Below are 20,288 nucleotides of genomic sequence, written 5' to 3' on the forward strand. Positions count from 1 at the left end.
TGGTGCTCTGTGCAGACAGCCCCTTCTCTAAAGTAGGCCAAAGCTCTGGACATTCCCGAAACTTTTGCCAAGACTAAATTCTTAAAAATCTGACCACGTCCAGAGTAGCATAAGGATCAGGCAGTTGAACAAAGTGAGGCATTCATCATTACAAACAGGATTAGTTTGTAGGAACGGGTTGATTAAATGTTCTGTCTTTATCTGACATTTCCATTTACAAGACTCACAAGTCGCACTCAAGTGGCAGAGGGATCCAAATGTTTACGCTATTTCTAAGTAACTCAAGTCAAGTGTACCAGCATTCATGACTGTTCTATAGCTCTGCCAAAATTGACTTTTACTAATCAACACTTAAAGGGATAATGCACCCAAAAGGAACATTTTGTTATTTACTCACCTCATGCTGTTTCAAATACATATTAACTTTCTTTCTTCATTGGAACACAATGAACTTTTTTAATATAATGATGGAAAATGGAATAAAAGAAATAGTTAAAGAGATAGTTTGGAATAAATAGTTTTATATATATATATATATATTATATTATATATATAACGTGTCTATTGGTTAATGACTTATTTGTATTAGAAAACTAATGTGTCTACATTGGTAAATTGCTGTTTTGTTTTGATTTTTTGCCCACACCTATTCAGGTGCTAGTATTTAAAAGACTTTCCAGTTTTAATGTATTTGACAACCTGACAAAGACCGAAATAGTTGAATTGTTGTTGTCTTTCATTAAACATGTTTTGAGAGCACTTTAATAGAGTATTGTCCTTTTGTTATAATGTTACCACAAAAAAGAATATATATATATATATATATATATATATATATATATATATATATATCTTATTCAAAAAAGGCAAAAGTGATGCACTTACAATGGAAGTAAATAGGGCCATTTTATAGAGGATAAAAGCAGAAATGTGAAGCTTATATTATTATTATTACATTATTTATTCTGTTAAAACGTGTATATTATTTGAGCTGTCAAGCTGTTCTCATCATTTTTATGTTAATTTTAGGGTTTTACTTGTTATGTTTCCATAGCAGCAAAGTTGTAAAATCAGCAAGTGATTTTTCACACTAAAATTATGTTTTCATGCATATTGTTCACATCTTGTGGCTATGGTTTTGAAACATTTTAACGATTACAGATTGGTCCCATTCATTTCCAGATTTTAGCTGAAGAAAAGGAGAGACAAATTGAAATTAGTTTTTGTGGTAATCAACATTATGCCACAACCAAGTGTTGAACTTAACTTGTACTGAACTTGTATTGAACCCACAGAAGTGTGTCACATCAGCTCATATTTATGATGGAGAAAAGTTTAGAGAGTTGAACTGAGGCTCCTAAAATATATTATATTCATTTTGTTTATAAAAGTTTTTTGGAAAAGATCTGTGTTGTTCTGTATTACGCCTTATTAGTCTTCCGAGGATGCTGTCTCTCCGTACAGTGAAGTAGATCAACATGTAAACAGGCTGAGATGTGATCTGAGATTGTTTGTGAACGCACAGCTCAATCGTGCTTCGGCTTGCCCATGGCTACAGAGCTGGTGTCTGATTATAGTAGAACATCCACAAGGGCCTAATCAACACATCTGTTCCACTGGGAGATTCTTTTTTCCCTTTAAAGATCATCATCCATCACTGACAGAGAATACATGCTTGTATTTTAAAATACTAAGAATATATTCTGCATGCTTTGGATAAAAGCGTCTGCCAAATGAATAAATGTAAATGTAAATGTAAATGCATGTATTTAATACTTTTATTAGAACTTCTGATGACTAAGCCACAAAAATATGGGTGTCAACTGACAGATCTTTAAAATTAAATTTTAATCCTGCTCTCTTTCCGTTTCTCTAGATATCCAGCTTTGATCCCAAGGATATACTTAGTATGACAAAGGAGGAAGCCAGGAAGTGGAGATGTAGTGTCAGAGCCTTTTCCTATCTACATATTTACGACACAGGCTGTTCTGGCGACCTCCTGCAGCTCTGCTGGATGGCATTTTCTCCACATGCTGATGCTGAGACTGACAGCTGCAAATGAGTTTCTCTGCCCAATCAGAGGAGGCTTGTTCAGCTGGATCTACTTTTCGACAGCTGTTGAAGGACTTTAATGAGATTGTTTTCTTTGACGCCCACTACCTTGCCTTGTCATTTCGGGAGTTAAGACTTAGATGCAGGGAATAGGACTTTGCGAAAAAAAGATAGAGAAGAGGCCGATGGGTCTGTAAATCTCTACAGTAAATGTCATGTTTGCACTGCTCTGAAGCCATTGGTTGGCTTTTCTTGAAGTAGCGAAAAAAGATGTTTTATTTCCATTGTAATTTGACCCAAGGGGATTAAGCACAACATTTTAAACTGCAGTTAATATGAAACATCTTCTTACATACAGTATTTTAAGGTGCAGTCACATTTACCGATGTTCGGCGAATTTTTGAAGGCAAAATCCAGTCATTTCAATAGACTGGGAATTTCACATGAGGGCGGAAAATTTCACAACGCAGATTTCGCATGGATTCATCGTGTTTACCAACAGAAACGTTCTTGGTTTGGTTTGAAAGTGACTTTACATTCTACAGTACATTCTGAAAATTTTGATGAGATTTCGCTCATGTGACCACACCTTTAGACTTCAAAACTTACTGGCTTAAACGATTCGGAATATTCTCATCCTGATTCAAGGAAGTGACATCACCGTTTAGAATACTCTGAAACATTTATAACTACTGAAATTTTGGGCTGGGGAAATAATTTCTACGTAAAGCAATAGATAAAAATGAAGAACTAATGTCATTTATCAACCATAAGAACTATAACTTTACCTGAAACTTGACTAAGTGGCATTGCTTCATGGAGTTTAGATCTGGATAATCAGACACCTGAGAGTCACTTCATTGTAGAAATGCAGCGACATCATTTTTTATCCCTATTGAACTTGTGCACTGAGTCGAAACCAACTAGACATAGGTAAAAGTAGCCACTGTTAGGCTGTGAGTATTCACCTGCAATAACACACAGCGTTGTGCTGAGTTGTGTTGTGTATAGAGGAGAAATTGTTGTGATTTCGTTTATCTATTTAAGGTGAAACTAATAGTTTTCCCCTCGTGGAGGGAAGAGAGATGTGTTATGTCTTGGAGTAATAAGTTATAATGGTTATAAATTGCCTTACGGTAAATCTGTAGTACATGCCTAGCACCTTGTTCTGTGATAGTGGTTGGTACCTCAGTGTGATATGGCCGTCCACCTGTTAAACTTCTCTTTGTTTTTATTATGGGGTCAGTGGGTGGGGGGATGCTGGGGGAACAGAGTTGTAATTGCACTTGTTAACTTTTTACTGTTACAGTCCGGGAGAAATAAAGATTTATCTTTTGCAGTGTTTTTGGATGTCTATCAGATCTCTCTCTATATATCTCCTCCTGAACTTATTTTATACACTACCGTTCAAAAGTTTGGCATCAGTAAGACTTTTAAAATGTTACAAAATGTTTTATTTTAAAAAATGCTGTTCCTTTGAACTTATTTGGACTAAACCGCTCTATTCATATGGATTAGTTTTACGATCTCTTTATGAACTTTTTGAAGCATTAAAGTGGTAGTTGCGTAGACTGTCAATGGAGGGACAGAAACCTATCAAATTTTATTAAAAATATCTTCATTTTTGTTCCGAAGATAAACGAAAGCCTTATGGGTTGGGAACGACATGAGGGTGAGTAAATGATGACAGAACTTGGGTGAACTAATCAGCACAACTGGGTTCAACATTGAAAATAATAAGAAATGTTTCAAATCAGCATATTAGAATGATTTCTGAAGGATAATGTGACACCGAAGACTGGAGTAATGATGCTGAAAATTCACCTTTGCCATCACAGGTATTTATTATATTTTAAAACACAGCTATTTTAAATAATATTTTACAACAGTACTGTTTTGTTTCTGTATTTTTGATCAAATTATTGCAACCTTGGTGAGCATAAAAGCTTCTTATAAAAACATTCAATTGACTACAAATTTCTGCTAATGTATATATTTTATTTTTTATTTTTATTCATATTCTATATTTATATCTATTTATATGATTATCATTCTTTAAATTGGTCATAGCACTCTTTTTTTTTTTAGTAATATTCAATTCGTTAACATTAATTAATGCATATAGTTGAACTAACCATGATCAAAAAAGTTTTTGAATTTTTGAATCTAGGTTAATTTTCTTTTTCATATACTACTAATACTTTTTTAAGATTTCAAGTTGTATAAATGTACATTTATGTATTATAAACAAATATAAATTTATATTGAACAATACCACAGACCATCCTCTCTCTGGCTCTTAGAATTAAACCATTTTTTGCTGCTGTACCTTTAAGACTGATATGTAAATGTCCTCTGAAACCTGTAGTGTTTTTATAGTTCAACAAATTCTATCGTCTCAAAGGAAAACGTGATTCCTCATGCTAAGACCCCTTTACATTTCTTTCACACACCAGTCTGTCAAAGACGAGTGAGACCCAGCACTCTCCAAAGTTTTCCATCTCACCTTAGAACAGAGGTGCTGTTGATTACTTCTCCAGAGGAACGACAGTAGCACCTGCTTCTATCTTCACACCGAAGGCACCTCTGGTGGACTGGTGGAGGGACTCCTCCTGCTCTAATTGGTTCCAGGGCTGGAAGTTTGTCTCTGAGGGGATAACACAGCTCAAATGAGTTTTTGCGACTGGCTATTTCTGAACTTCCTGTCTGAACATAGAACCCTAGGCCACAAAAGTGGCACAGTCGCCGACTGATGGTCTTGGTACACCATCCCTGTCTGAGTGTTCTAAAGAGAGTCACATCATTAAAGCCAGAGAGATGACAAGAGAAGTGCAAAGAAATGTGTGGCACAGGTGTGAAAAAAAAAAAAAAAAAAAAGAGTCAAGCTACAGATCAGAAGATTCATAAAAAGAGAAATAAAGGAAGTGAGACAGAGAAAGAACAACAGACAATAATCTGATAATCACCTTCATTTGTCACTAGTTCTGAAAGCCTTGGATCCGACCTCAACAACAAATCACAGAAACTGCATTAATCTATTAAAGGTCTATTTATAGTCCAGCCGCCGTCTCGTGTCTGAGGGGAGACTGGAAGCGATTCTTCGGTGGGTGTGAAGTTAGCATTAAACAGATTAGCTCATTAAGCAGAGGCAGTGCTCTTTACGTATGCATTAAAACTTTATCATGGTCTCGGAAGAGCTATTAAATATCACAAAGACCACTAGACACACACCGAAGTTACATTCACCTCATATAGGCAATGACCCTCATGGGACCATGTTTGTTTGTATGTGAATCCATTCCTAATGTTTCATCCGAACTAATGGCTTCCTAAAACCAAGATACACTGCCTGCCCCAGTTTGAGTGTCATTAAAGTGCCTTTCAGTGGTGTCCCTTCACAGCACATCTCTTTATCTTTTCTGATACACATAGCCCCAAATGGTCTTTTCCCTTTTCACAGAGGATATTCACTGTAGCGTTGCACACCTGTTCGAATGTATGCTCTCCAAACAAATGCATCTAGGGCAACAATATATGTCAGAGCCACCTGATTTGGGCTGTACAAATGCATTGATCTGATAATAAAAATTCAATGCACCATGCAGTTTCACTTTTGCATTTTAAATGCAAATTAATAATTATTATGCATATTCTGGGTTCAGGGTTATCACAGTTAACTAAAACTTCAACTAAAATGCAAATAAATATGGAAAATAACACTGTATTCTGTAATATGTGCACATGGAAAATATACTTGAAATGTGAGATTTTTTTTCCCGATTTTTGACTTTATTATGATAGGATAGTATAGAGTGGACAGGAATTGTTGCTTAAACTTAAATTAAGTAACCTGGTTGCCCTAAAATTTTGAGTTCATTGAAATTAAAAATTTGAGTTAATACAATGAATTGGCGATTGGTTTAATCAACAGAAACTCAAACTGTCGGAATGTCGGTTGTGATCGGAATGTTATTCGATCAACGTGTCCTGGTTCAGAGGTAGTCGAGGACGTATTGTGGTCGGATCTCGGTGTAATGTAAACGCGATCCAGCCATCGTATCTACATTCAGAGGGCGACGTAATGAAATCCCCGCCCAGTCTCTCCGCGTGGCTGTCAGAAAATAATGGACAGACACAGTTTTGACAAAAAATTAAAATTCTTTGAACTTCGTCTGCCTTTCAAATGTGCCTTAATGCCTTAATAAACGCTCTGTGTCCTGATTGGCTATATGATCTGATCTGCTTGATCGGATCACAGTGATCGCATATTAATGCCAAGTGTAAACGCAGCCTGTGTCAAGATGTGTTTGTGCCTTTCATTCATCAGATGTCTTGAGGCCCTTTTGAGTTTGCAGAACAGATTGACACATGACTGCACGACTGCTGCCAGACAAATGCATGTCATCTCCATTTAAAATCATTGTTATTCTGACTGCAGGTGCTATGGACTGCAGACTGCACTAGCAATCTTCACTTTAAGTACATATGCTTTGAATCAAAATTAAGGTCTGATATAAAAATCAACTTTTTTCATGTAACTGTTGATTAGGGTCCAATTCTCACTATCAACTAACTATTAACTACGACTTTTGCCTCAATAAACTCCTAATTACTGCTTACTAATAGTTACACTGGGTAGAATTAAAGGGTTTGTTCACCCAAAAATGAAAATAATGTCATTTATTACTCACCCTCATGTCGTTCTACACCCGTAATACCTTCGTTCATCTTCAGAACACAAATTAAGATATTTTTGATGAAACCCGATGGCTCAGTGAGGCCTGCATTGCCAGCAATAGTACTTCCTCTCTCAAGATCCATAAAGGTACTAAAAACATCAGTTCATGTGAGTACAGTGGTTCTACCTTAACATTATAAAGCAACGAGAATATTTTTGTGCGCCAAAAAAACAAAATAATGACTATTTAACAATATCTAGTGATGGCCAATTTCAAAACACTGCTTCGGAGCGTTACAAATCTTTTGTGTCGAATCAGTGATTCGGAACGCGTATCAAACCGCTGAAATCACATGACTTTGGCGCACTGAACTACTGATTCGATTCGTAAAGCTCCGACGCTTCATGAAGCAGTGTTTTGAAATTGGCCGTCATATTGTTTAAAAACATTGTTTTCGTCGCTTTATAATATTAAGGTAGAACTGATTTAAATATGTTTTTAGAACGAAGGTCTTACAGTTATAGAACGACATGACTCACCCAATAATAAATGACATAATTTTCATTTTTGGGTGAACTAACCCCTTAAGGGATGTAGAATGTGTGTATAATCTAAAGTGTGACCGTACACATACACACACATACACATACACATATACACAGTATATTTACAGTATATATATAATTTATTACACACACCTTCACTGTCATCACACTTTTGTCCTCGGCTCTTCACTAAAAAAATTCCTCGACCAGATTCACTCTATAAAACAAAGCAAAAACACAAACAGGGACACAGTTCGTGAGCTGTTCACACAGACTTATCGGCTGAGTGCTGCAAGAGTTTGGCAGATGAGGGAATTTGTCCTCGTCAGGGTCTCGGCCCTACGGAATTCAATCACCACTGGCTAATCTGGTTTATTTGGCTTGCATGGGCGCAAAGGCAATTTCCAGCTAAAGGCATTAAGGGCTTACTTCAGCCAGGTAATTGATTGTTTGAGATGAGGGGGGAAATTAGATAACACAAATGGAGGGAGAGAGAACGGTGCCCTTGTGTTTGCCATAGTTTTGTAAAGCTAATGAGGAGAAGACGGAAAACTGAAGGTATGAACGAGTGTCAAATTAAATTGGACAAACATTGAAATAGCCTTTTTGTCCCTTAAAATTGAGGTGCCCCCTTTTACTCACCTGTGTTTAATTAAACTCATTACGCTGTTATAGAGAACTGCAGGACTCTTCACTCTGATTAGCTCAACTTGAATTGAATCACATGTACAAGTTGTATGCCTCACAGTCTTGTATTTAACTAAACTGAAATGTTTAACTAACCTGAAGTTGGCATGAACTGAGGCTTTAAACATCAGAACACCCAGCTGGTTTATAGACAGAAATGACATTTTGATTAAAGGGAAGTCCATTTTGTAAGGCTAAATCATTGAGTTTTCATAAAATCTTCATATGCAAACATATTGCTTAGTTTGAGATTTTTTAAAAAAAAAAAAGCCCCAAACATATAGCCTGCAAATGCAGAGTTAATGTAAAATTTCCTCTTGGAAGCTTTGTGCTTCTTGCATTAGTAAATGTCTCCTGCTGTAAGTGGAAGGTCAGTGCACAGCAGCTGGGCAGACGCCGGCCTCTCCCATCCCAGCTGGAAACACTTACAGAGTGAATGGACCAAAGGACTCCAAACAACCACCCACAACTGTCTGCCCTTTGCTGCTTTGTGTTCTAATATAGCAGTATTGATTTAATGTTTCTCTGTGAGGGGAAAATAAGAAAGGTAGGAACCTCACTTTTTGGGAGCCCATTAATGACAGCTTGCTTCTTGCTGTAGACACTAAAAGGAAGAGGAAAAAACAGGAAGGATACACTTTTAATCGTTAAAAGGATGCAAAAGCACCATTTAAGTGTCACAAAAGCAGCCCATTAACTCATGCACTATTTTCCTAGAATATGAATTCAAAAAACTTAAAAATAAGTTATATTTAGACTTTTTTTTTTTTAAACATGACAACATCTCAGAAGCAATCCATGGAAATTGCTGCAATACTTCTGAGTGGGGCCTTAGAGATCTTAAGTATAAGGCTTCAATACACGTAATGCTTTTTTTCATGCTGGGATTTTCTGAATCACATATACACAGAGCACTGAAATGCTTTCAAGACCTGGAACCAGCTTTTCTTGTGTGGTCATGAACAGCAGGAAATAAAAACAATGCTAAATGCAACTAACCGCATAACTGGAAGGTGGTCTATTTGGATATGTTTTAATAAGTTTTTAAGCAATGCTTCCTTGCTGGGGTCAAAGTGATCCCAAACAGACACCAAACAGTTTCAAAATCATCTGCTGTTAATCTTAATTAATAACTATAGCCAGAGCCAGAAAGATGATGGTAAAAAAAAAAAAAAAAAAAAAATAATAATAATAATAACGTTTTCATACCAGTTCTGCTTGTTATTGTTGACGAGAGTGACTGGCACTGATGAAAATGCTGTGGAGCAACAGTGAGCACGTGGAACACATTTAAATGACGTTGTGCTGCTGCCACCTGCCGGACGGTACAGGTAGTGCAGAGAATATCAATGGCAAAAAGTGTCCCATTACCCTGAATTCACCCTATATAAGTTGTTTAAATTTATGCTAAAACGTTAAGAGGATGCAAGGAAGCTGACCAACTTACTTTCGAGGAACTGTCGAGGTCCGTCAAACAATTATCCAAACGTCAACTATCTAAACTTCATGACAAAAAATGTTTGTGGTAAACTTGTATCTAAATATATAATAAAAGTGATAATTGACTGTATAGATGACAGTGAAAATGATTTGTCGATGAATCAACCGATACGGATCCAAACGGTAACCGCTCCTGTTACCTCATCAGCTGCACGAGACTTTTTTGCTATTACGCGAGTGTGCACGTGCGCGCTACTGGAAAAACCAACTCAAGCTGGTAGCTGGTCATTAGCTGGTCCACTGGCACCACCAGCTTTGACCAGCTAATGAACAACTTGGCTGAGCTGGTGGACTATCTTGACCAGGTCTCCACCAGCTAAAGTCAAGCTGCTCCACCAAGCTGAGAAACCAGCTTCAAACCCAAAACAAGAATATCAACCCAGCTACAATCTGGTTTTGTGTGGTTTTCCTACCAGCTACCATATTTTAAAACACAGCTTGAGTTGGTCTAGCTGGTTTTTCCAGTAGGGTTACTCGACTTGTAATTTAACCTTTAGGCTATATATAGCCTAATGTAGAAAGAAAGGTCATAATATAAACATTTATAGTTACAGTAATAGGTGGAATTTAACCTTTCAGCTAAAACTACACCCACAGTCTGTGTGTGTCCCAAACCCTTAATTTTAATTTCTGAAATATTAAATGAGGCGTCCATTGTAACTAAGATCTATACACTTGCACTTTTACCACTGATATAAAACAACATGAAGCACATTATTACAAGTTCCTGTTTGTATGAGAAAATATATGAAACAAAATTCAAAAACTGTAACCTTTTAATATCTTATATGATCCCCCCCAAATATTATGACGTCATCAGTGAAGCACTGCATGTTCTGCTTTAAGTTCTTTAAGAGTCTGAAAGTGCACTTTCAGATGATATGACTGCTGAAATTTTTTTTCCGCAGTCCAAGCACTGAAAGGGTTTCTCTCCCGTGTGAATCCGCAGGTGCCTCTTGAGGGAATACGAATAGGGCTGTATGCCTGTGTGATGCCTCATGTGGACCTGTGTGAAACTCTTTACACAGTCTGGGCACTGGAAAGGTTTGTGTCCAGTGTGCTATAGCGCTGGTGCTTGAGCAACTCAAGACCTTGCGGCAGTCTGCACAAAGGAATGGTGTTTCTCCTGTGTGTGAGTTTATGGCGGGTCAGGCTGGCCTTAAACGTGAGCGACTTGTTGCACAAGGTGCATTTAAAAGTTTTCTCTGTGCCACGGCTGGCCAAATGTGAGCAGAGAGTTCTCCATATTGCAGTTCTTCCCACAGTGTGCACAAAGGCATGGTTTCTCTTTGAAATGGCTCTTCTGATGTTGCTTCAAAGCCCCAGGGTACAGAAACTGTGGCCATATTCAGATACTGGACAGAAAAAAATGACGCTCTCCGGTGTGGGTGCGCTTAATTAAAGACAGTAGGAGTCATATATCTGTTCAAGAATATGTCCGTCTTATGATTGCTAACACAGTAACTATGTGGAAATTGCACAACATAAAGCAAAAGATGAGCTTGCTTGTTTTCTGAGGTAACATGGTATACCTCTGCATGATGATGCAGGTTTCCTCCATGTTTTCTTAGAAGTTGCTGGTTTTCTCTTGAGCTTTTGAAGGTTGACCACTTCAACATGGTTTTAGGCTTCTTTGCAAATCTGCAGGTGCTCAAAAGTGTTTTGGGTACAACAATATCCTCAGGCACTGAATGTGTAGGCAAGCAGGAGACAGGAACTCTGGCTGTTCCATAACAGAGTCTGATTTTTCAGTACCATCTGTTGATCTGTGGTCTTCTGAAAGTGTTAGCCCAGAATCATCCAAACCAGAGCCTCTTGCAGGCTCTCCATCTTACATGTACATTCAGATGCTCCTACTACTGACTCCAGGGTCTGTCTGTCAAACATCTGAACATGACTTAAAGGGTTAATTCACCCAAAAATGAAAATTCTGTCATTTATTACTCATGCCGTTCCACACCCGTAAGACCTTCGTTCATCTTCAGAACACAAATTAAGATATTTTTGATGAAACCCGATGGCTCAGTGAGGCCTGAAGCAATGACATTTCCTCTCTCAAGATCCATTAATGTACTAAAAACATATTTAAATCAGTTCATGTGAGTACAGTGGTTCAATATTAATATTATAAAGCGACAAGAATATTTTTGGTGCGCCAAAAAAAAAAAAAAAAACGACTTATTTAGTGATGGCCAATTTCAAAACACTGCTTCAGGAAGCTTCGAAGCGTTATGAATCAGCTGTTCAGAGCGCCAAAGTCACGTGATTTCAGCAGTTTGGCGGTTTGACATGCGATCCGAATCATGATTCGACACGCTGATTCATAACGCTCCGAAGCTTCCTGAAGCAGTGTTTTGAAATCGACCATCACTAAATAAGTCATTATTTTGTTTGTTTTTTGGCACACCAAAAATATTCTTGTCGCTTTATAATATTAATATTGAACCACTGTACTCACATGAACTGATTTAAATATGTTTTTAGTACATTAATGGATCTTGAGAGAGGAAATGTCATTGCTCCCTATGAAGACCTCACTGAGCCATCGGATTTCAACAAAAATATATTAATTTGTGTTCCGAAGATTAACAAAGGTCTTAGGGGTGTGGAACGGCATGAGAGTGAGTGAGAAAATTGTTGATGACAAACAGACTTGATATATTACAGTTGGGATCTAGATGTCCAAGGTTCTTGTAGTGCTCAAGCAGTGGCTTTAGGTGATCTGACTGACTAATGATCTCCTTACAGTCTTTAGAAACAGGCAACATCAGTTTATGCCAAGCCAGAAGGTTAGTTTAATTTAAAAATCACAACCCAAATTTAAATAATGTCAACAATATAGTATTATAACATGATATAAGTGCAAGTCCTTAGTGTCGTCTTTGCAAAAACTCCATGTTCACAACATAAAATGACTAAGTTTACAGTAATGACCAGTTAAAATAGATTGTAGTTCCTGATAACAATTTCTACGATTCTTGATTCAACATGACTTCCCACCTGCTGAAGGTCAGGGATTGGCAGGAAGTGCTTCAGATGATACAGGAAATGCCACATCAGAACCTGAATGTCTGAGTCGAAGTCAGTGCCAAAATCCACTGGAAACACATGCTGCAGAAACCAGACAGAATACTAAAACTATAGCAAAAAAGAATAAAAAAACATCTCAATAATGTTTATTATATCTGACCTGGAAGAAAAGCACCCTCTCATCCATATCTTTCAAGTCTTTGGACCAGCTCTACAAAATTAACACCTGCTTCTCCTACCTCAGTGATTTTCATTTCTTTTTAACAGTTAGACTTTAAAATTAGATTACAAACACTTGCCGAATATCTGTTATGAGCTCTCACCCTAGTGCTCTTCTTGTTTGGGGAATCCAGTATCCATGATGTAGTTATTTAACTGCCGTCACTAAAGTCAAGAAGTGCACACACATCTCAAGAGTTGCATGGTAAATTGCCCATTTTTGCTGTACCAGATTGGTTGATTTACCACTCACAATTACATTACTAGTCAATGAATGTTTTTGGGATTGCAGGGTTGAGAGTTAAGTGAAAACAGCCCTGATAACATCTGGAATACAGTTTCAAAATAAAAGCTTAATTTAAAATAAAATAAAATAAATACAATGGCAATCTCAAAACTGTCTAAATAAAATAAAAATGAAATTAAATAAATAAATAATGTGTTATACTGTACAAAATAACAATTACAGATGTAATTGTTGTAATTATTTTTCCATTTTAATAGCTCATTTTCTCAAAAAAAATCTCTGTGATCTACAAGCAAATCTGCTTGATGTTGGAATGATGGTAGGAGGATACTAGGATTGAGAAACTGCACCGCCCTCTAAAAGGGGCGTTTCCAGACCTGACCAATCAAATTCACATACATGCCCATGTGATAATCAAGCTTCAAAAGAACAGGCTGCTGCAGAGTGAGAAAGCTGTGAAAGTGTGCAGACTAGCAAGTGCTTTATTTTATATCTGATAAGTGCTTTATAGTAAAAGCCATCATGACATTTGTAACTCTCAATAATGGAGCTAAAATGCCTATTGTTGGTCTAGGAACATGGAGGGTGAGTACAATTTTTTCTTTTTTGTACAGTACAATTTTATTCTATATGGTATTAATTTTGGTAAATGTTTGTTTTTCTGCTGTTGCTTTTATTCTTGTTTGACATTTAAACACTAGAGGTTTATTGTTTTATTTTAATAAATCTTTGATTAATTATTTAATGCTTTTCTTTTCACTTGATCTTTTTTTTTTTCATTTTAGAGATTTTATAATAATATAATACTACAATTTTTGCTCCAGTCTCCTCCAGGTGAGGTCATAGAGGCTGTGAAGGCAGCCATTCTGGCCGGCTACCGCCACATTGATGGGGCCCATGTCTATGAAAATGAGAATGAAGTTGGGGATGCCGTAAAAGCCATGATTACCCAAGGAGTTGTGAAGAGAGAGGACCTTTTCATAGTCAGCAAGGTAGTAGCACATTTCAATGTAAAGATTTGTCTCTGAGGCACATGACAGGAGACATGGTCTCATAAGGCCAGTCATATGCCTTGTAATTTCACACAGCATGAAGCAGATCATACACAGTTGTGCATTTATATAACATGTATTGTACTGTGATATAATGCACTGTTACGTCATGCCCTAATTAATAATTACCCAAATGCAAGTCATGGTCAGAACAGGATTTTGGTTTATGGTTTTGAACAATAAAACTTATAGAAAAAAAGATTAACAAATGCATTATTTGAAAGGAACTTTGGCCATAATCAAATGCAAAATCTTTTGAAGCTGTGGTGCACTTACCATGAAAAACACTTGGTAAGAGGAGCCTGTGAAAAGACCCTAAGTGAACTTAAAATGGACTACGTTGATCTCTACCTGATGCACTTTCCTATGGGCACTAAGGTAGTACTAATTAAGAATTGCTTATATCATATATAATTTAATTATCTTATGCTATGCTTATTTTATTTATGCTGATCTGTGTATTCAAATTGGCAGCCTGGAAAGGAGCTTTTCCCAGTCGATAAGGATGGCCATGTAATTCCAGACAACAGCAACTTTCTGGAAACATGGGAGGTAATAAGCAGTAGAATAAAAGCAAAATTAATTTGAGATTCCTGTAACTCAGACACAAATTTCATAGTTGTTAATAGAACAATAGCTGGTTACATTAGTGTTATTTTGTTCTTACAAAGGCAATGGAGGAGTTAGTGGACGCTGGGTTGGTCAAGGCCATCGGTATCTCCAACTTCAACCGGGATCAGATTGAGACAATCCTGAATAAACCAGGACTCAAGTACAAACCAGCCAACAACCAGGTATTGTGTCGGTTGCAATAAATCTAAAGAATTTAAAACAGATTAAGACAGACTTTGTTGTTCACAAATGCCAAAATCTTTTTAAAAATTGCTTTTCACCTCCAGATCGAGTGCCATCCATATCTGACTCAGGAGAAGTTGATTAACTACTGTCAGTCCAAAGGCATCACAGTGACTGCATACAGTCCTCTGGGTTCTCCAACCAGACCATGGTAAGTACTTTCTTCAACTAAAATATATATATATATATATATATATATATATATATATATATATATATATATATATATGTAGAGAGAGAGAGAGAGAGAGAGAGAGAGAGAAAGTTGGAGGCAACATTACAAGTACTGGTAACTTGGATTACGTAATCAGATTACTTTTTTGATATAATGAGTAAAGTAACGCATTACTTTTAATGCATTACTGCATTAAAGACTTGGGAAAAAAGTTTAATAAAAAATCACCTACAAGGTCTGGAAATGAGCGAGCTTCAGCCAGGTGAGGAAAAATAACACAAAAGTAATGTAATGTGTTACTTTCCATAAAAAGTAACTAAGTAACAAAATTAGTTACTTTTTAGGGAGTAATGCAATATTGTAACATATTACTTTTAAAAGTAACTTTTCCTAACACTGTATATCTATCTATATAAAATACATTATTGGAATTTGGCCTATACATTACTACATATAGAATTGACTTTCTGTAGGGCAAAGGCAGATGAGCCATCACTGCTGGAGGACCCAAAGATTAAGGCCATTGCAGATAAGCATGGTAAAACCACAGCACAGGTAGGTGCAAACTTGCACGTTTTTTTTTTTTATTCATGTTAGTTCATTTAGTTCATGTTATGCACCACTCAACCTTGAAGTACAAGTTTACACTTTTACAAATGCCTTCCTCCATCTTAAGACATGCTAAACAGGGAACTTTCTTTCTAGGTCCTAATCCGGTTCCACATGCAGAGGAACGTTGTGGTCATTCCCAAATCTGTAAACCCTACCAGAATCAAAGAAAATTTCATGGTACATCCATGTGTTCTACATGTTGCACCAGTACTGATATACAAGAATAACTAAATCAGTTTTCATGATGGTCAACATATACTTATTATTATTAAGATTTCGTTCTTTTATTCCTGCAGGTCTTTGATTTTGAGCTGAGTAAAGACGAGATGAACACTATACTGAGTTTTAACAGGAACTGGAGGGCTTTTATGCTGGAGTGGTGAGTCATTGTTATGCCAATTTGCAGTGGACTTTGAATCCGTTTGTGTAGTATTAGGTTAACTAATGGCCTCCTTTGCCTTTTTATTGCAGGGCTTCCAAGCATAAGGATTATCCACTGAATGCAGAATACTAAAGCTGTTTGCTGCATATTAACTGCAATTTGATTTTAAAGATGACTCTTGCATTTCCCATTGGGGAATAAATGAAGCATGTAATTGAAGTAATATAAAAGGTTATGAGCAAACCCACATTATCTGCATTTATTCAAGTGTAATACAGCCATTTAAGGGACTAAATGTGGTTAAATGTAAAGGTCAAGTGAGTTGTGAAGAAAATTTTTCTCATGTCTTTAACATTTAAAAACATAAGCCAGAGAGCTGTTTGACAGAGCTTTATTTGGATTTTTAAAGCGTACATCAACACCATAAACAAGAGCTGCTCTTGAGAACTGGAAGTGCTTTTGTTGTCATTTTGAAAATAAGGAGTGTGTATTAATTCATATAAAAAAATATCACCAGGACCAAAACTTTCTCTTGTTATCTGCCCAATTGTGCAAAATTTGTGACATTGTTCAAATAAAAAAAGTTACTAGTGCATATGCTTATCAAAGCCTTTTTACATTTCCATTAAAATTTAAATTCCAAACCTCAGGGATGAACTGAATGAACATTTTTCAGTAACCTAGTTTCTCAGTAACAAGTTTAGTAATGCAAAATGAAGAGCATTTTCACACTGATCAATGACAAAAAAGCATTCTCAGGAACAGAGAAACGCATGTTGTGAGTTGTCTTCTTTTAATACTCAGCATTAAACGGGTAGTCTTTGTGCTTCACACCCCTGCATTGACAGATGTAGAGAGAATCACATATTAAGTAAAATGAATATTATATATATATATATATATATATATAGAATAAATAATATTTTTTTTCCTTTTCATATAGAGAAAAACAAGGGTTCCCATCCTTTTTATTGGATACTGATTTTTAAAATAATTCTACAGAGATTGTACTCAGTAACAGCAATTTCTAGTTTAAATAGTTGAGAACCGACCATAAATAGAATTATATTGACTGCATTTCTGACACTTCCATAGCTTCCAATTTCCTGATACTTCCCAGTTGTCCATGACCTTGGGAACCCTGTGAAACATACTCACCAATGCATTGGACAAGCCCTGAAGTTCTTGTTGAAGCCCAAAATGGTCTTCACATCATCCTCACTCAGTTCAAAATCAAAAACCTATGGAAATAGACAAAAATATAAAAATACAAGCAGCACTGTGATTTAAAGACTTTAACGACTTGTTCTGATGGTGAACTTACTTGAAAGTTCTCTTGAATACGCTGAGGTGTGATAGACTTGGGGATGACGATGACATTCCTCTGAATGTGGAAGCGGATGAGGACCTGTACATTGATGTCAAATTGACATTATACCAAATAATCAATAACAAGCTATGACGTAACTAAGACGGCAGTCTCCTTACCTGGGCGGTTGTCTTTTTGTGCTTCTCTGCAATGGCCTTAATGTTTGGGTCATCAAGCAGTGAGGGATCTTCAGGTTTAGCCCTAAGTTTGAGACAAAGTCCAATGTTATATCCATTTAACCAATTATAAAACCACCGACGACTGCACCTTAAACCTTCACAGCAAATAAATGTCACATGCTATAAAGCTTCAACATGTGGGAAACGACTGCCTACCAAGGTCTGTCTGGAGAACCTAGAGGACTATAAGCAGTCACTGTGATGCCTTTGGACTGACAGAAGCTGATCAGCTTCTCCTGAGTCAGATATGGATGGCACTCAACCTGAAGAGGAAAAACATACATACATGAAATTCTATAAAAACTGTAAGTGTATTAAATAAGCACAGACACATAATCATTCAAAACTCTGGTATTATAGATCCCACTATATTAGGTGTCTTTAACTACTACGTACTAACATTTAAATTAATCATTTGATCCAGTGCCCTTATTGTGTCCATACATACATTCAATATTGTATTACTGATGCAAAAAGTACAGTCTTCCCTGTAATAGATGCCTGCGCTAAAATAAACATTATGTCTGCCAACCACCAAACACAAAGCAAGCAGTGTCCTAATGATATTTAAAGACTATATCCAGACAAATAACTGTGCCTGTTCTGGACAAGTAGCAGGAAATTAAAGGAGCAATTGCATTACACAGTTGCTGAAGGCGAAATGCTGATCTTTGGATAAATGTTGACCTTTCTGGTCCATCTGTAATTATCAAATTAAACCACACTGACGCCCTTTAAAGAGTACTGGTACCTACCTGATTGTTGGCAGGTTTGTACTTGAGTCCTGGTTTATTCAGGATGGCTTCGATTTGTTCTCGATTAAAGTTGGAGATGCCAATGGCCTTGACCAACCCAGCATCCACCAACTCCTCCATGGCCTACAGCACAAATGTTATGCTATAATTATAATTAGCTAAATAGAGCTAAAAATATTAGCCAATGTACACTGGAATTACAATGTAAGCAGGTATTATAATGATGCAGTATATGTAAAACAGATTCATTCGTACAAATTAATGTGAATGGTTACTTTAAAAATCAAACAGGCTAAATCAAATGCATGTCTTCTTACCTCCCAAGTGTCCAAGAAACTGGTGTCATCACCGATGGTTAACCCTTCACTGTCCAATGGAAACTGATCGGGCCCAGACTGAAAAGCAATGATGACAATGCATTTCTGAATGGTGTTACAGCGAGATCTTAGCTTTCATTATGGAGAATTGGAGATCAAAACTGAATGCTAGCAGTGAATAAGTAACAGACAGGACTTTAGAGAAGGGATTTCATATATACAGACATTTCTAATAAATCACCTTAAAGCCCATTGGCCAGTGAATCAGGTAAAGATCCAGGTAGTCCAGTTTTAGGTCACTTAAAGTCTTCTGACAAGCTCCCTTGACTAAGGCCTTCTCGTGAAAGGTGCACCAGAGCTGTGAAACAAAAATCCATGCAGTGTATTCAATTTCCGCCATCATAAAGCTACTAAATCAGCACTTAACCTTCTATTTGTCAATCCAGTTTTTGAGATAAATGGTGCAGCTTGACATACCTTGCTGACCACAAACAGTTCTTCTCTTTTTACCACACCATCTTTTATCATGGCCTGAATTCCCTCTCCAACCTCCGTTTCATTGTTGTACACTGCGGCGCCATCGATGTGTCTGTAGCCCGCAGCGATGGCCGCCTTCACAGCCTCTGCCACTTTACCTGGAGGAGACTGGAGGGAATACAACAGAATATTGATAGACACCAAAAAGCAAAGGAAAAAACGACAACAGAAAGAAAAAAAAAAAAGAAAAGGGAAAAAGGGAATGGATGGGGGAAAGGAAAGGAAAATGGAAATGATAGAGAAAATGGGAAAGGAATGGGGGGAAAAAAATTAAAGGAAAAGGAACAGACAAAAAAAAGCACAAAAAAAACAGGAGAAGTGAAAAGTAAAGAAAGAGGAAGTAAAACAAAAGAAAGAGCAATGCACTACTGTATTATGACTCTACCTATGGAGAACAATGTTTTTTGTTTTTTAGTCACTTTAATATAAATTCTCCTCACAATATCTCATCTTATCTACCAAAACAAAAGGACTTACTGAATGTTATCAGTTAATAAAAACCCACGCACAGAACTGATATAGGAGAACTTGCTTACTCACGGTGACCAAACTACTTTCTGACGACGCAAAAAAAAAAATATTCTGAAGATTGCACAATATAGTTTATTGACCATAATTTCAAAGCGTTAAACAATCAAACTTTTCATAACCCCATAGGCAACTTCTTTCCTCTGAACTTGACGATTAATTTCGGACATTTTGCAGCCTAGTGCAAATCCTATTAATGTTAGTGTCTGTTTTTAGCTTAATATTTCACTTTTGCATGCATTTTAAAAACTTTTTGGGCATGAATTCCCCGTGCAACGTGCCAGCTAAATGAATTCACTTATGTAATGTAACATGACCCCACAAAATTAACCACACCATGCCATACCTTCCACGTGCCCAGCCCGACAATGGGCATATCTGCCCCGGTATTCAGCTTCACAGACGTTGCCATGGTGAAAGAGAGATTAAGCCCGAGCTATTTCAACAGAACAGTCCCAAGCCTGTGCAGAGAAGGAGGTGAAAGCATAGGGTGAAAGAGTTCACAGCTGCAGCTCTGGATCGATTGCTCCGGTCTGAACGTAATTTGTGTCGAGGGAGCGACGTAGGA

General features: G+C 36.9%; 3 protein-coding genes and 1 long non-coding RNA gene across 4 annotated transcripts in view; 2 read left to right on the forward strand and 2 right to left on the reverse strand.

Moving 5' to 3' along the window:
- shisal1a (shisa like 1a) overlaps positions 1 to 3,396 on the forward strand; it is a 32,834-nt gene extending 29,438 nt beyond the window's left edge. Inside the window, exon 5 of the mRNA XM_048154889.1 lies at positions 1,877 to 3,396. Coding sequence (XP_048010846.1) covers position 1,877 — 1 coding nt within the window. The 3' untranslated portion in view covers positions 1,878 to 3,396. The remainder of the gene's footprint in view (positions 1 to 1,876) is intronic.
- Positions 1 to 13,382, reverse strand: part of LOC125244719 — a 42,800-nt gene extending 29,418 nt beyond the window's left edge. Inside the window, exons 1-5 of the long non-coding RNA XR_007179365.1 lie at positions 12,654 to 13,382; positions 12,464 to 12,574; positions 8,524 to 8,567; positions 7,430 to 7,493; positions 4,559 to 4,699 (exon numbers count right to left, since the gene is read on the reverse strand). This is a non-coding gene — a long non-coding RNA (uncharacterized LOC125244719). The remainder of the gene's footprint in view (positions 1 to 4,558; positions 4,700 to 7,429; positions 7,494 to 8,523; positions 8,568 to 12,463; positions 12,575 to 12,653) is intronic.
- akr1b1.1 (aldo-keto reductase family 1, member B1 (aldose reductase), tandem duplicate 1) lies at positions 13,378 to 16,630 on the forward strand. The gene is made up of 10 exons (XM_048154884.1): positions 13,378 to 13,544; positions 13,784 to 13,951; positions 14,273 to 14,389; positions 14,486 to 14,563; positions 14,683 to 14,805; positions 14,911 to 15,017; positions 15,515 to 15,596; positions 15,747 to 15,830; positions 15,950 to 16,032; positions 16,125 to 16,630. Exons 1-10 carry the CDS (start codon positions 13,482 to 13,484, stop codon positions 16,165 to 16,167), a joined length of 948 nt encoding a protein of 315 aa, XP_048010841.1. The 5' UTR covers positions 13,378 to 13,481; the 3' UTR covers positions 16,168 to 16,630.
- On the reverse strand, positions 16,411 to 20,267 carry akr1b1.2 (aldo-keto reductase family 1, member B1 (aldose reductase), tandem duplicate 2). Its single transcript, XM_048154883.1, has 10 exons — positions 20,067 to 20,267; positions 19,133 to 19,300; positions 18,897 to 19,013; positions 18,656 to 18,733; positions 18,339 to 18,461; positions 17,740 to 17,846; positions 17,524 to 17,605; positions 17,360 to 17,443; positions 17,194 to 17,276; positions 16,411 to 16,871 (listed from the first exon to the last, which is right to left on the reverse strand). The coding sequence occupies exons 1-10, from the start codon at positions 20,130 to 20,132 to the stop codon at positions 16,829 to 16,831; spliced, it is 951 nt and encodes a 316-aa protein (XP_048010840.1). The 5' UTR covers positions 20,133 to 20,267; the 3' UTR covers positions 16,411 to 16,828.
- Positions 20,268 to 20,288: the final 21 nt, after the last annotated feature.

The sequence above is a fragment of the Megalobrama amblycephala genome, linkage group LG14 (genome assembly GCF_018812025.1).
Source record: "Megalobrama amblycephala isolate DHTTF-2021 linkage group LG14, ASM1881202v1, whole genome shotgun sequence".
NCBI lineage: Eukaryota > Metazoa > Chordata > Actinopteri > Cypriniformes > Xenocyprididae > Megalobrama > Megalobrama amblycephala.